Source organism: Mastacembelus armatus, chromosome 1 (genome assembly GCF_900324485.2).
Source record: "Mastacembelus armatus chromosome 1, fMasArm1.2, whole genome shotgun sequence".
In the NCBI taxonomy this organism is placed as follows: Eukaryota; Metazoa; Chordata; class Actinopteri; order Synbranchiformes; family Mastacembelidae; genus Mastacembelus; species Mastacembelus armatus.
Genome location: NC_046633.1, coordinates 1,214,323 through 1,230,589, shown reverse-complemented (window position 1 = coordinate 1,230,589; position 16,267 = coordinate 1,214,323). Strand labels below are relative to the sequence as shown.

The 16,267-nt window shown below is 43.5% G+C and overlaps 1 protein-coding gene across 1 annotated transcript in view; it reads right to left on the bottom strand.

The window, feature by feature from the left end:
• The window catches only part of lcor (ligand dependent nuclear receptor corepressor), a 59,089-nt gene extending 45,297 nt beyond the window's left edge, over nt 1-13,792 (bottom strand). The window contains exon 1 of the mRNA XM_026302473.1: nt 13,626-13,792. Coding sequence (XP_026158258.1) covers nt 13,626-13,722 — 97 coding nt within the window. The 5' untranslated portion in view covers nt 13,723-13,792. The remainder of the gene's footprint in view (nt 1-13,625) is intronic.
• Between the last annotated feature and the right edge of the window lie 2,475 nt (nt 13,793-16,267).

The following is a 16,267-nucleotide window of genomic DNA, read 5'->3' as shown; positions in this document are numbered from 1 at the left end:
GAACTGTCGCCTAAAAAGCCTCCTGCCCGATTTATCCTCAGTCCAAAGGTGGACGGTCCAAAGAGGCGCCGATAGGCCGAGACACACCTTAGTTGGCAAAATGCTCACAACTCATTAACCACACTCACAACGGACACACTGCAAGAAAATGTGGCAGAAAACCAACAGCACACTGAGTCTATGTGAACAACAAGGCTCCAAATACTTAGAGCTTCCCTAAAGCTTTTCTATAATAAGTCAAATTAACGTCTCGGCCTGTTTTCTATGTAAATGTCTTCAAATGGTTAAACACAAGATCACCGCAGGAGGAATGCTAATCTAACAACATTACACTGTAATTCCTCCAGAAACCATGGACATCAATACAGTTGGCTCCTCACAGTGAACAGTCTGAGAAAACAGATTGGCTCTTAGATTATTTAGGCTCAGAAAAGCCTAACAAGGCTTTACTGGCATTGGCTGTTAGCGAAGTAGCTGTCAGAAGCTTCTGACACAGGAGCTGAGCTTCAGCTGTAATTGTGCATATAGTGGATCTACACATGCAGCTGCAGGAGCTGCACCACAGTCGACCTCCACCTCCTCAGTGAACGTCAGAGAGGGAGCACAGGGAGGCCGCGACCCCCCCCCCACTCTCTATCCCAGTGAATGGCACAATGTAAATACTACGACTGCACAGAAGAGCCACTTATTCACTAATGAAGGCGATGGACTAATCGGGAACACCCCACCCCCACCGCCGCCTGTGGTGTCACAATGCAAAGGGAAGAATATAGACAAGGTTACTGTTAAAGTGCGATACAATCACATCCCTTATGGTGACAGCGGTGGGGGAGGGATCATGGTTAAATCACCATTTAACCTTTAACACTGGACAAAGCATAAGTATTGTTGCCATGGTTACTTGCAGCTTTATATAGGCTGAGGTCTGATTGAAAATAGTTGAAGCCATTGATCAGGTCTATATCTGAGGTGTCCTCATATACGATTTAACCCACTAGCCAATCAGGAACAAGGACCTATGGGTGTACTATATGTGCATGTGTACAGTGACAAATACAAGTAAATGCCTGCCCCTCCAATAATGCAGGTTTTTACAGGCATTTTCTTTTCTGATTCACATGAGTTTGTCCTTGTGGTTCTGATGTTGTGCGTTTCTCAGTGGGCTTTCGTTGTTGTTTGCAAAACTAGCAGATTAAATACAGAACTGCAAAAGCCTGCAGTGACAGCATGCAGCTTCTTAAGGAAGGAAGCAAAATAGCTATAAGTGAGTCACTTCAGGCAAAAGGATCATTTCAGTCTCATTCTCCAAACATTAAACACCTGCCTAATATATAAATGTTTTTTTTTGTTGTTTTTTTTTTTGTTTTTTGCTGAAATGCTCCACATGAATCACAATATACACGTGAGCTACACTGCTGGTTAAAGTAATGTGTGTTTTTATATCCAGCTAAAAGAAATTATAGTGCTTTAGCATAAAATACTTTCAAAACACTTTCCCTGTTGCCGTTTGAACATGACTTTTTCCACAGCTCTATAAAGAAATCACAGAACCTGACTGTTGATGTGCCGGACCACAATAAGTCACAGGAAGTGACCATTTGCTCGTCGCAGCCTCGCTAGTGACAAGATCTGCCACTTTTCTACATCAGCCAGGAAATGAAACATTTCGTGAGGTTGGTCACAGATGACAATGAATGTGGAGCCACCTTCCTCTGAAAATGGGATCCTGCTGTGTTAATTAATCACAGAGAACTCAGTTTCCTGCAGCATTCAGAAGAATAACACAACAATAAAAAATAGAAGCCACAACCAAAAGAAACCCTAAACATTTTCCAAAGCTGCTGTTAGCGTGGATCACAGTTTATCACCCACGTAGGGTGTTTAATATTCTTTTGTCTCTATTGGTCATCACGTGCTTTTACAGTTGTGCACGTGAGCGTGCACGTGTACAGTAGTTACTCAAAGAATCTGAGGGGTATGTACCATCTGAACATTTCCATGATGCGATGACAGTGGCATGATACAGTGTGTGTGTGTGTGTGTGTGTGTGTGTGTAGGAAATAACAATAGCAAGAAAAAGAAAAGAGCGCTTATTAAAAAAAACCAACACCAACATCTGAAGAAACACTACCAGAGATGAAATATGGAGGAGAAAAAAAAACAACCTGCCTACGCATCAATTAAGTCTGAGACGAAAATGTCTACAGCTGCCACCGCAACACACTCCATGCGTGTGTGTGTGTGTGTGTGTGTCTACAGACACTCACACACTCATTTGAGGGTGGGTGTTAGAAAATCTAGCAGAATAAAAAGTTGCTGAATATAAGTGCCTCTTAGCAGAAATGAAATTAAAAAAAATTTCGAGAGATCCTTCAGCGAGCAGCAGGCTCACAGCGCCTGACTGATTTCTTTATTGCTGTCTCTGAGTCTGTAGTGACAGTATGTGACATAATGGTGATAAAATGGCAAAATACTGAAGGCAGAATTTTAAAAGATCTGTTTAAACATGAAGGGAACAACACGTTCAACAATATCAGCTGTGATAAGGAAGTGGAGGAGTGAGGGGAATGTGAAGAGCAGAGCAGGGAGTCTGATAAAGATGACTGGACTGGAAGGAAAGGAATATCAAAGAGGAGAAAACGCTGAACGTGAAGTCAAAAGAAAAGGTGAAGTGTAGAAAGAGGAACAAGGGAGAGAAGATGTGATATAAAGAAAACAAGGTGCACTGAGGAAAAAGGGTTTGCAGAAAGAGGGATGAGGGGAAGGATACAGCAGGGAGAGGAGAAGATAAAAATACAAGTGACATTTCTCCGATGGGAGCGACGGCGGCAGCAGAGCGCCGTTTGCTGCTTGACCTTCAGTTTTATTGGAGTGTGTGTCGCAGCCTGGTGGGCCTGACTTCTAACTGAGGGTGACGCTTCGCACAGGGGGGAGAGCTGAGGCCCCAGGTCTGCCAGCCGGCCCGAGCCTCAAACAGCACAGCTGGGCCTGTCAGCTCCACTTACCCTGGTCGGCTCCAGGTCTGCATGTACAGTACACCCTGTGTGTGTGTGTGTGTGTGTGTGTGTGTGTGTGTGTGTGTGTGTGTGTGTGTGTGTGGGGCGGGTTCAGTACTGTGCTGGGTGAAAGCCAGATGCAAATGCGTGTGAACGTAAAGGGGCATTAAATCAAATTTTTACTGTCCCGCTGCACTGTGTAACCATAAATTTTCTCCAAGGGTTGCCAGGTTTGTTGTCCAGTGCCAACAGCTAATAACGGCTCTAAATCAGAGCTGGTTGTTAACACACACAAAAAAAAAAACAAAAAACAAAGGCAGAAAATCTTCATCCACTTTAAACCTCTGGCTGAATCTGGACGTTTAACACTGTGTAAATCAGGACTGTTGTTTATTTACTTGCAGGTAGGTTTGGGATTCAGTAACATCTGAAATAGATCGAGCTCCACCAGCAAGTGCACCGACTGATTAAACATTAACTGGTCATTTTTCAAGCAAAAATACAAAAAGGTCCTGGACTTGCTGCTTTTTGCTGTTGTACATCATCGTAAATGTGAACATTTGCAGGTTGGTTGGACTGAACAAATCTAAATCCAGTGTGTAATGAAAACATCTAGAAATCCTTTATAAGCTCTATAAAAATGCAGGTTCTACCTTATGAGACTCTTCTGAAAACAGCTAATATTATCTGCTTGGACAGTTTAGATGAAGTGAAAGTACCATCATGACAAATCAAAGCACAGCATCTTCTGCATGTTGTACAGGCTAAAGACTCGTAGATGCTGCTGAAATTCTTAATTCATCAAAGTTAGCACGTAATAAAATGGCTGAGCTGTAACACTGAATGGAGCACCATAGTCCAGCGTTCACCACTGAGCCAACAGAAGGACACGGTGCGACACAGAAGCTTGCTGTTTCCATTTTATGCACCAATCGACCTCTGAAAATGAGACGGGGGGCCATTATGCTCGGCCTCTCCGTTACCTCAAGGTGAAGTCTCTTGAGAACATAATGGTGACGGTATTTTCGGCTTCTCTTCAGCCAAATGTTCTCCACCTCTTCACCAACGCAGTTCATTTATCAGCTCCTTTTGCGGGCGCTGTTTGCGTTGCAGAGAATGAAAGATACATGCACGCGAACATGGAGATGGGAAAATGCATCAGAAGCTCCAAAAATTAAAAACAACTAGAGGTGAGCAGCTCTGAGCAGCAGCAGTCTGTCTGTGGACAAAGAAGCAGGACTGGCAGGATAGGTGGGAGTTAAGGTAGGCTGTGGGTGGTGCTGAAGAACTGGCTCAGAGAAAATCTGCATTGCTGCTCATCACTACACCGAAGTGTACAGAATGACACGTACTCTGCCTGAACCCAACATCGCTTTGGCACGAGGAGAAAGTTCACGGGGTTAAGATCATCAGGATTCCTCTGTTCCTGTCACAAACACCTGCTAGAAATTTCACAGCAGCTTGACAGAACTAGTTTCCAGCTGACAGGGCTAATCCTGGACCTTGACGACGGCAAAGACCCGACCCGACAAAGACTCGTCTGCCCTGACTGTTGTTTAGTGTAAGCGTAAAACAAAAAGGCCAGTCTTCCTACTGAGGGCGAGTCGAGCCTCAGAGAAGCCTCAGTAGCTCTGCTCTTCATTCAAAGCCTGCTGTGTTTTTAATTGCGCTGACATTGCCAAGACCCCGTCTGTGGTTGTCGTGTTGTTGGATGTGGTCGGTGACAGCTCAGAAAATGAGCTCATTCTGACACAGAGGGGATGCAGGGCTCGGCATCGCCGCGCGCTCACGGCTGGGTTAAGTTTATCAGCAAATACAATTAACCAGAGAGCGAAGGATTAAAGAGACTGAGGCACACGCAGGCTGAGAAACAGGCAAAAAGTGAACAGGCAGTGAAATGAAGCTGAAAGTGAGAGTGGCACTGAGTGGGAAGGCTGCCGTCTTTTCTCCTCAGTGTCTTTTCTCTCTAGGCTTTACTCCACGTGTTCGTCCTGACAGGTTGTCAGGCAGAGGAAGACACGAAACACGCTGAGACAAAAGGTTTACGCTGACAAAAAGCCAAGTGAAGCCAATAAGCTGAACGTGCAGGTTCGGATCCTGCCTTCCTTTTCCAGTCACGTCACATTTGTCTAGACTTCTTTTTTTTTTTATTTAAAACCACACACATTGAAACTTTAACCACTGAGCCTCTGAGCCAATTAGCAGCAAGAGAGTCCAGCTCGTGCTCAAGAGCAGGTGGCCTCCGTGTTATAGCACCACCCGTGTCCACAGGGTCACCATGATCCGTAATATGCATCACTCCAGCTCTTTGCTTTTCTGGTTCATCTCCCCCTGCATCTCAAACGGGCCTGAACATGGAGGGAAATCTCACCTTGTTCTTACCTAAAACATTCTCACCAACTTCACTTTCTGAGCCTAAACATGTCATTTCAGAACATTATCCATAAGTGGGCTCAGAACAGTCTGAGCCGGTCAGCACCAACAACAAAGACATGCTGACATTTTCTGTTCCTGCTGTTACTGAACACGTTTTAATGGCACCAACCAAATTTTCTTATTAAAGAAAAATGCCCCAAATCTACAACATCTACACTTCTAATATTCATCAACTGAGACGACTAATTAGCACTTTAATCAGGAATGAAAATATTACTGGGCAGTTTTTTAACCTGCATTTCTTGGTCTTTTAGATGTTTTTTGAGAATTTAGTTTTGATGCAAATCCAGTTAAATTAAAATGCAATTTAAGTGTTTGCTAATTAATGAATTAACTGCTAATTAATTGTTTCTGTTATTTCAACAACAAACGTGTGCAGATGTCAAACATCAATACTTACGTGTGACACACACTGAAAACTGTCCTGTGATAAAAGTTGCCAGTTAATTTAATATTTAATTTAAATATTCATTTATTTTCTATTTGATTTTGGCAAAGATCTTTAATATTGATGCTTCTGTTCTGTGAGCTAAATGTGGCTTTTTATACTTACATTAAAAAAAAAAAGATTAATTAAAATTAAATGTTTATTAAAATGAACTTTAGGATCATTCAGAAGCTCATTTCTCATATTACATTACTTAAAACAACACACACTGTTTTCTACTATAAACCTGTGTGCTAAGGTGGACTTTGATTAATCTATAACTCATAACCACGATGCAGCGCTACTGAAAATAAAGACGGGGCTTAAACTGTTCTCATGAACCGCAGGTTTGTGTCTGTGAGGTTCACCTGTCTCCGTGTCCAAGGCATAATGAAGTTCCACTAAGTCTTTGAATTGCAAATAATTTCCCATTGTTTTCATGTCACTGGTTGTGCGAACCTCATCCGTCATGTGTCCTTGTATAAAAGCAACACACATTACTGTTCCCACCCTGCTCGCCTCGCTCTATTGTTTCAACACCACTTTCTCTTTAGGAGTACTACATTTCCCAGGATGCACCTGTAGGCCCACTGGGTAAAGTCTCTGCTCAGATTAAAGGCCACTTAAACCACACACCACAAAGAACAGCCCAGCAGTCTTAGCAAATGACAGTCTGCCATCACTGTACAAGCATTTCAGCCAAAATGTCATTGATTTGTTCTTTGTGCATTTCATAAAGACACATAAACGTGTGGCTGTGCAGACTCCCTGCACTTCAAGTGAACTGGTCACTTGTTTCATACATTATAAGTTTGCTCTGTGCTGCACATCCTTGTCAGGCTGAGGCACAAGCCGTTTGTTTTACTTTTTCATGTGCTCCATCCAAATACAATCATGCTTCCTACGGCACATGTGGATTGAGTTTGCATGGATATGGGCTGTAGGTAAATGTTTGTGTGTAACACACCGTATGCAGCCACTACGCTCACATTAGGACTCTCCTCCATTATTGTTAAATTACTTGAACATTTTCCCCATTCAATGCTGCAGTAGTTTAGGAAATAACACCACTGACGTGCAGTTCTCTCCGTCTTCTCGTACCTACTGTTAACGTGCTATAATCAAAACATTAGCAGGTTTCGTTTCTTCTCTTTTTACTGTTGTATCTGTGAACAGCAACATTCTGGCATCACTTCTTCCTGCAGTTTAATACGGATCTAATTTTCTGTCAGTGACCGAAGGATGGAAGACGTTTATTCACTGTACAGTTGTAGATTATTCCTTTAATGAGTCAGACTGTCCCTTTAACTCTGAACCATGTCGGCTTAACACTGCTTAACCGACTGCTCAGCCCCATTATCATCTCATTAGCTGGTTCCTGTTGCTCAGGAATACTGAGGCAATGCTTAGAATTAATTAATTGTTAATGACACACTTTTACTTTAAATCCATTAACAGTCAATTGTCAAAAAGAAGCAGAGATTTGATACAACCCTCGTTAAAATAATCCGTCTCTAAACTCAGTCAGCACAGCTACACAACCTAAAGCCTGAACCCGCAGCGCAGGCTGTACACTTTCAAATTCTCTTTCCAAAAATGTCTTGGATGTAAAAGGTCTAAAAAGCAGTCTCACAAAGACATACGTCCAACAGCGAACTTCCAGGCCCTCCACACAAAAGCAGCCATTATTGAAGCACCAGGGGAATTCACTGAGTGTGGGTCCAAGTAAACATTCCTGCTGCTCTAAAGCCTAGACGCCTCTCAGTGTGTGTGTGTGTGTGTGTGTGTGTACTCCAAATAGAAACTCCAAACCGTGCATGAGCCCACATGGCTTCAGCACCCAAAGACCTGTACCAGTGAGGTCACATAACAAAAGGCACTCACACACACACACACACACACACACACACACACCCACACACTCACACACACACACACACACACACACACACACACACACACACACACACACACACACACACACACACACACACACACACACACACACACACACACAGCCATACTTCTGTCTTTGTGAGGACACTGACATAACACATTCCCTAAGCCGCTCACCCTAACCATAACCATCACGGCTAAACGGCTGGCCCCCCCAACCCTCCCCTGAACCCTAACCTAAACTTAAACTCTGACGTCAACATTAAAACCAGGTGTTAACTTTCAAACAGGAGTCTGAAACACTGAGGACCAGCCAAAAGGTCCTCACTTCAATAGAATTATGCTCAAAATGGTCCTCACAAGGACAGAAGTACAAGTACGCACATACACAGAGGAATGCTTACATAAATTTTGGGCTCGGCCCGGGACGCAGCGAGCAAAGTTTAGCTTTAGGAAGTGCAGGACTTTGGTCATTGTTAGGGCTGAAGGGAGGAAAGAAGCAGCACATTCAGGATCTATAATCTCCAACTGCAGACAAACTCTCTTTGTACTAATTCAATTAAAAGACTGACACAGAACTTCCTCATATATTAATTAAAATAGCCACAAACATACGGCATAGACTCTCTTGTTTATGTCATTTATTTCACTTAATTTCTTTGATTTAATAGATTAATAAAACCAAGTAAAAATAAGGGGCCGAATACAATAAATAAAAGTTAATTGTTTTTTTAAACCTTAATATATTAAAAACAATTAGTAGGATTTGACAAACACATAAAGATGTGCAGGTGGTTGATCTTTGGTCGTTTTTGGTGATGACGGTTTCATAACGGACATGTGTGACTCCTAAAACCTACTTTGATGATCTTTGGATATTGGGAGATACAAGAGTCAAAGAATAGGACTGGGGCTTTTTATTTTTGTTATTGATTAATATGCAAATTATTTCCCTCATTAATCAATTAACCCGTTTGCTCTAAAATGTGTCCACCACAAACTCAAACTGCTTCTTTTGTCCACACACAAAAATGTTCCAGTTCTTCTTTCAGAAAACCAAGAAGAAAGTGTTTGCAGACTAATTTTCATTTCACTAACTGATAAATTAACTTTTCACCTCGAAAATGAAAACAAGTGAAGAGAAGCAGAAGAGGACGAAGTAAAAATTCACGTTCAGGGAAAAACCAAAGGACAAAAAAAAAAACAAATCTGTTAGTTAAACAACTTTCTTCTAATTCCTCAAAGAGCACCCACTGATTTTAACAACACGCCTTTCAGACTTGTTTCTCTTGAAGATGCTGCAGCTCCATAAAACATAATAATCAAAGCCAACCATTATTGTTTTCAGATAAAAGATAAAAAGATGAAAAAGAAGAGCAAGCACACAACAAAAAAAGGCTTTTTTAGGAAGTCAGCTGCCTTCTTCATCTCCTGATGCTCAGAAACAGCTTGTTCTTTTAAAGCTGTCACACTCTGCTCCTTTAACAGTCTGAAGAAAACAGATTAGTTTCTGAAATATTCGACTACTTCCTGAAAAGCCAGCAAAAACAAGATGAAATAGTTTCCTCCCCAGAAATAACTTCAGGCTTGGAGGATTAAAAAAAAAAAAAAAAGCAGAACAACAATGGTTTGAATTCTTTGGGCAGGTTTGATAAATGTGTGTTAGTGTGTCTGAACACGAGGAAGGATGTCAGGGAAAAAAAATAGAGCACAGCCCTCGGTTTTATGGAAGAATTAAAGTTCACACACTCTCACACACACACACACACACACACACACACACACACACACACACACCTTCTGTCAGCATTCACTCAGTGCCACTGGTGTATTTTGCTTTTCCACAGATTGCAGTTTACACCCCCACACACACCCCACACACACACACACACACCCCAAAGAGAGCAGCCCTCCTCCCACGGGGCTCCTGGTTGGCATGGATCAGCCCCCGACATCGCAGCACACATGCACCAGCGGAGAGCAGAGTGTGTGTGTGTGTGTGTGTGTGTGTGTGTGTGTCTCTAATGAAGAGGGTGAGTAGAGATTTACAGCTCTGGCACCGGGGCTGGTCCAATGGGTGGATCGCTGCCACTCTCCACACCAGCTCCTGATAAATGTGCCATGGTTTGTTTTCCTTTTCAGGAAGCCCATGAAAAGAATTAGCAAGATGAGAAAGTAGCAGGCAGATCTCTCGGGGCGTCCATCTGTCCATTACTGAAATAAAAGCCGAGCGCTCGGAGAGGAAGGCGTGGAGGAGGGGGGGGGGGGGGGGGGGGATTTTGTTGACTTGATGAGACAGGGATTTGACTTGAGTACAGTGGATAATCAAGGGACTAGATAGATGGATAAACAGAAAGAAAAAGGGAGAAACCAGGGAGATCTGTTCATTTAATGACACATTAAACCAAACACATGATCCTGCACATCGTGGCTTAACTATGAGACGCTGCATAGTGAGAGGAGACATTTGCTGCCTGAGTAACCTGGACCCACACTGTCGAACCGATGATTCACCTGCACCTCGCTGATTAAACAGCATTAAATAAAAGGTAACAAAGCAGAAACATGCAGCCCGAAGCAAATAACCACCTGACAGTGATGAGCACGTGCAGGCGGCACAGACGTGTGATATATAGATCGATCAACAATGAATTAGCCAGTAACAAATATGACGCTCACTTCCAGATATTATTATTTGCTAGTTTCCTTCATCTTCTAAACACAGGTCTCTGTTGTAAAAGTGATCATGAGTTTCAAGGAGCTGAAATGAGGGTGTGTGCGTTTAATATGGGTGTGTGTGCACCAAAACACACTGTGGTCCATAAAGTGGAAAACAGTACAACCTCTATTTAGCAGAGTCAACAGGCTGTAGAACAACAGAGCAGAGCAGGGCCCATATACACTAAGAGCTGATCCACAGCTTGATCTAATGAAATCTTTTGATTTGTGCCACAGTCACTTTTCCTGGACCTTCTTTTTCATAAGCCACTGAAATAAAAACAGACTTGACATCTGCTTTTGGTTAATCCGGTGAATTAAACAGCCAACTTTTAAAAACGCAGCTCACTTCATCACGCTGATTTTATAAACCCTGTAAATCACACAGCACTGTTGCTCACCATTTGGATAAAGTGTGTTGAGTCAGTGAAAGCACAAATCAGAGCTCGACCAGTGGCCTCATTACTTCTCTCAGAGCAGCTCTGCCATTGAGAAGTGTTGAAGTGAGGAGTAAAAAAGCAATCTGCCGCTCAGACTCACACCCCTCACTCCCCATCACAGTCTGTCTCTGTGCCACAACCTCTCAGCAATCCAATTAGCTGCACTCTTACCCAGAATATGTGCCAAAGGAATCAGCAGTTGGGCTATAATTGCTACTAATTAATAATGTTAACCTTTCTCTGGTGCCTGGCCCACAGCACGGCAGACAGCACGACGACGAGGACGCCTGTGTCACCGAGCTGCGTCCGTGCACATCACCGCCAGCTGTAATAAACTGGAAGACGTCCACCTCCTCTGACACGCTGATCATTATTTCCTTAATAACAAGGCTGTTTAACAAAATGACTCGTGACACAGTGTGTGTTAAATTTCATGTCATCACACGGTTTGCTTTAAGACTAACATTTGTTTTTTCATTCTTCTTCTTCTTCTTTTAGGACATTTGTTTTATTTTGGGGTTTGGAGGCTTCTCTTGGTTTTGACATTTAAATCAGAGTTTAACCTCATGACAGAAAACTATTCCTGCCTATTAGTGTGTTTCTGACGAGCACGTTGTTTAGATGCGACGCTTTTCTTTGACTTAATCTCTGTGTGATTCACAACAACTTCCTCTGGATGTGGAGCTGAGGAGATGAAGACACATGACGACTTCACCTTGCACCCTGAAATGTTATCACAGAAACCACAGTGGATCCTCAGCATTTTGCAAACCAGCTTTAGGACAAACACACATTATGATTCCAGTTTCAGAGCTGATGCAGCCTTAGAGCGAATGTCAGATTTCAGTCTGAGTGCCGAGAACTGCTGCTGCGAAGAACCACAAATGAAGAAATATGCTAAGCACACACACACACACACACACACAGAACTCCATACAGAGCTAAAGGAAGCTGTGAGTTCATTACTGTGCTGTGTGTATCCCCGGTGGTAACACTGTGATGGTGATACATGTATTCCAGGTGCAGAACAGTGAGTTTCCAGTATGTTTATTATGGGGCCCTAGCATCATTGCAGTATCCCTGTTAAGGACTGGTATTCTCCTGTCTGAGTTACAGGGACCAGAACCCTCCTCTGCAGCTCTGAACTCCAGCCCTGTGACTCATTTAGTGATGAAAACGCCACTAACCATGAAGCAAAGAGCAGGCAGAGTGTGCTCACTGATATGTGAAGTTAGAAAATAGGCTCCAAGTCACTTTTCACACAGACTATCATTACATGACGTATTTTCAATTAAAACACATACACACACACACACACACACACACACATCCAATGATCAAACCAGCGCACCACAAGAGGAGGGCGAGAGAAAAGCTTTTTGTTGGCACAGCTAATTATTGTGGTGTGAGATCACTTTCTATTTCATTTTAAATCGGGTTTCTTAATGAAAAGTCCCGCTGGTCGACTCGGAATCAGACCATGGGGAGCGCAGGCGGGTGACAGGTCAGCGCGCACAGACATGAATCCAAAAACAAGTGCAGCCGCAACACCCCAACTCCGCAGCGGCGCTTTGCACCGCCGGAAAACACACGGACACTCGAGGAAACACGGAGAGTTCAGGAGATCCGAGACGAGCGGGGGATAATCTTGACATAACATCTGAACAGGTCGAAGTAACCGGATTAGACTGAGCCAAAGAAACAGCAGGGATGGAGGATTTGGGAGGAGGAGAAAGGACAGTGGGCTGGAGCGGGGTGCAAACGGAGAAAAGCCTAAATAAAAACCGATGTGCATTAATAGAGACAGCGGGTTAGGGAGGAAGTTTAGGTGCCAGTTATTCAACCAGACAAAGACTGACACATGTCGTGGCCGCTGCTGTTAACGGACCCTGCAGAAACGGAGACGCGCTGTCCTGCCCTGAACATCCAAAACACCAGAAATAAACCTGCAAACTGCGCCGGACAAATCTCAGCTGCAGAGTTTTCCACAGCATCCACCGGCTGTGGTTCAACAAGTACCAAGCTCGGTTCCCAGGCGAGCCCCGAGGCTTTTCTGCCCCCCTCGCCTATACCTCCCCCTAAAATACCAAATTATTCCCACTGACATTTCCCCCAATGCAGCAATGCGCGCTCCCAAAAGCCGATTTCCAGGGCAGTGGAGGGGGAGGAGGAGGGGGGCGTCAGGTTTGGAGATCGAGAACGCGCAAAGCCCTCCCCCCCAAGCAAAAACTCAACCCGGTCGCGCGCGCGTGTGCACGGACCGGCCAATAGCTGGGAAGCCGATTGGCTGAGGCGCAGCACCGACGGCACACGTGACACGTCCTGCTTACAATAAATAAACAGCTATGGAATAATGTGTAAAAAATAACCCGGCGGCTCCAAACCCCGAGTCCTCCAACAAAACATCACTCAACAGGTGACCCACCCTGCGCCGGCAGGTGAGGCACCTGGCAACATGGCGGCACGAGCTCAAAAACTTAGTGCGAGTATCTCTGGGTATGTCCGGTGGGAGGCGGGCAGCGCCGAGAACAGCCGTGCGTAACAGAAATGACAGCTTCGTGGAGAACCTATAGGTTTTCCTGGACATTACAGCCCCGGATCCCTGCGCGTTACACTCCACACAACCAAACGCAAACACAGAGTTACCGGCGTCCCCCGGGCCGCCCGGACCGCGCCACACACACGCACACACTCAATTCCAAGCGAGCTTACCTACACAGTGAATGAGTTTGTGCCTCCAAGAGTCAAGTTCCTGCCGAAAGCCGCGCCTCTCTATCGTGCATTGCTGCCTCTTGCACAGACTCGCCATTTTCTATCGGCCCCTCCCGTGGGCGCGCACATACTGCTCGGTGCTTCCCTGCGCGCACGTCACCGGTGGTTTTTATTCTAGGGCTGGGTGGAGTGAGGTATGAGGGGACGGGGCTGCAGCATCCCCCTTTCTATAGCGCTCACTTGTCCCTCCCACCGAAAACTCCCCCTCCTCCACTCCATCCCTCCCAGCATCTGTGCGTGAAGATGTGCCGTCGCTGGCCGTTTAACGGGACGTTTGTCTGTTTTTCTGTTGTGCAGGGACCAGCACGCGGCGGCTGTGGCCCGAATTTAACCGTAGCTGGAAGCAATGTGTGTCAAAGGGCGCGGCGTGTGCCGGGAATTTAAAATAAAGACGCTGCAGGGTTAAATGAGCTGATGTGGTGATAGTGTAGCTGGAGGGTATGTTTTCCAAAGCAGACTCTTTTATGATAATACAGATGAATCAAATTAATAATAATATACTAATAAAAACTAAATATGCAGAGTGACACTGTCCCATAAATCTCCAGAAAGTGTCTGCAGGCTCAGAGTCCCCCTTCCACGACTTAATCATATTCATATTTATTATATAATATTCATATTGATTAATATCATTTCACATGAATAAATAAATAAATAAATAAATAGCCAGGGTTTTACAAACACACACGTTAACGACCCAGTTTATTATATTTTCTGAGGTTTGTTCAGACTGAACATTCCCACAGACACAACATGACAAACGTCACCAAAGTGTCACACACAGAAACAAACTGAATGTGATGGTCGTCCACTGGGTCACAGGCTGCTTTTTGTTTTTTAGCAAAGAACCTCAGACGTTATGAGGAAACCTGAGAGAACCCTTACAGAACACAGACTTCTAAATACTGTTCTCTAAAGTACTGGATCTAGAATCTGCTTAAAATGTGGTCGTTCAGCTAAAACCCCATGATCTCAGTGACGACAAAGGCCTGAAGTGCAAAAAGTACAGAGTTTGTTCTTTTTCCCATTAATTAAACTGTTGTGTTATTTAAGGTACATTCACAAGAACCTGCGTACAAATACACACAACCTGACAGGGAACAGCCCTGAGCTCAAACATCAGCTCAATAAAAAACCAGCATAAAACACCTGATAATGTCTGATCCCACCACGTGCACTGTGGTAACTGTCTGTCTCCATTAGGTTCCCAATATTTGCTGTAGCATTTGGAGTTTTATGCTTTCAGTCACCTCACTGTCTTGTGTAATAGGCTGTGTGTTTTATTGTTGTTTTAATGGTCCATTCAACATCTGGCCAACAACAGCAACATATTTACAAGGATGCTGAATCATGTCCATTGTCCCTGAAGTAAAGAATCTTAAAAATAAATACAATCCTGCTTTAAAATCTCCCACCATGCAGGTGAGTTTGTTCAACTTTAACATTGATTCTCTTAACAACAGTCTCGCACACTACCTGTGTGTTTACCTTTGCAGGAGTTTATGATGCTTTATGACCGAGAACTGAGTCGTTTGCTCGTAACAGTCAGTTTTGTAGTTGTAGGTCAGAATATCTCAATTTCTTCAGAGGTTCAGGTTCTACCTTTGCTGTGGAAGGACAGAGTTTACGTCATCATGCATGAGAGAGAATAATGCAACGGAGCATTTCAATTAAGAAATGATTTCTAGGCTTTAGTAGTTTGTCTTTGGATGGGTAAGTCCTTCACAAAGCCTGTGAAAGACAGCAGTTTTATTTTGAAATTCTACATGATGAGCATAGGTGGTGACACTAAAGTAAAAATAATAATAAACAAGCAGCTTGTATGACACAAAATAATGCACAGATTTAAAGGGCTTGTGTTTTTTCAGTGATAACGTCTGAGACATGATTAGATTATTATATTGTTTGTTTGTAAACAGTTTCACTGTTGGACGTAAAACAGATTTAATGCTGCAAACTACTGATTCTGAACTTTGACCCTCAGGCTCCCTGTATAGACTGTGCTTCGTGTTATTGCTCCACACTAGCACTTCTTGTAAACTAAATCACATTATTTACAGGCGACAATGTATTGATTGATATTTTTTCTTATAAATTACAGAACCAGAGTGACTTTTTTCTGTGCACAATGTAAAACCTCACACAGTAACTACAGCATTTATTGATTTCACCTTGTGCAGACTTTAAATATTTCCTATCTGATCGTTTTTAATAAGCACTACAGGTGTGTGAGTCTGCACCTGATGTCAACAGACAGACTGCAGATGTTGTTGTGTTGAAAGGTTTGAATACTGGAGCTTTTTTGTTAAGCTGTTATTGATAAATGATCACCAATCATTTTGATAGCCATGACATATTAAGTCTTAATTAAAACAGCAGAGCTGTTTCTTTCAGGACAGGAGACTTTGGTTTCATGCAGGTCACCTTGATTCTTTTTCTCTTAGCTTTTTTTTCTGAATTAAGGCCTTATCGCCTTTGAATCCATCTGCGCTCATTTAAAAAACCCTCTCCATCCCAGCGAAGCCGTTTTTGCGCACAGGCAGGACGATAAATCAGCTCCCTTCCAAGTCGCCAAAACGCGG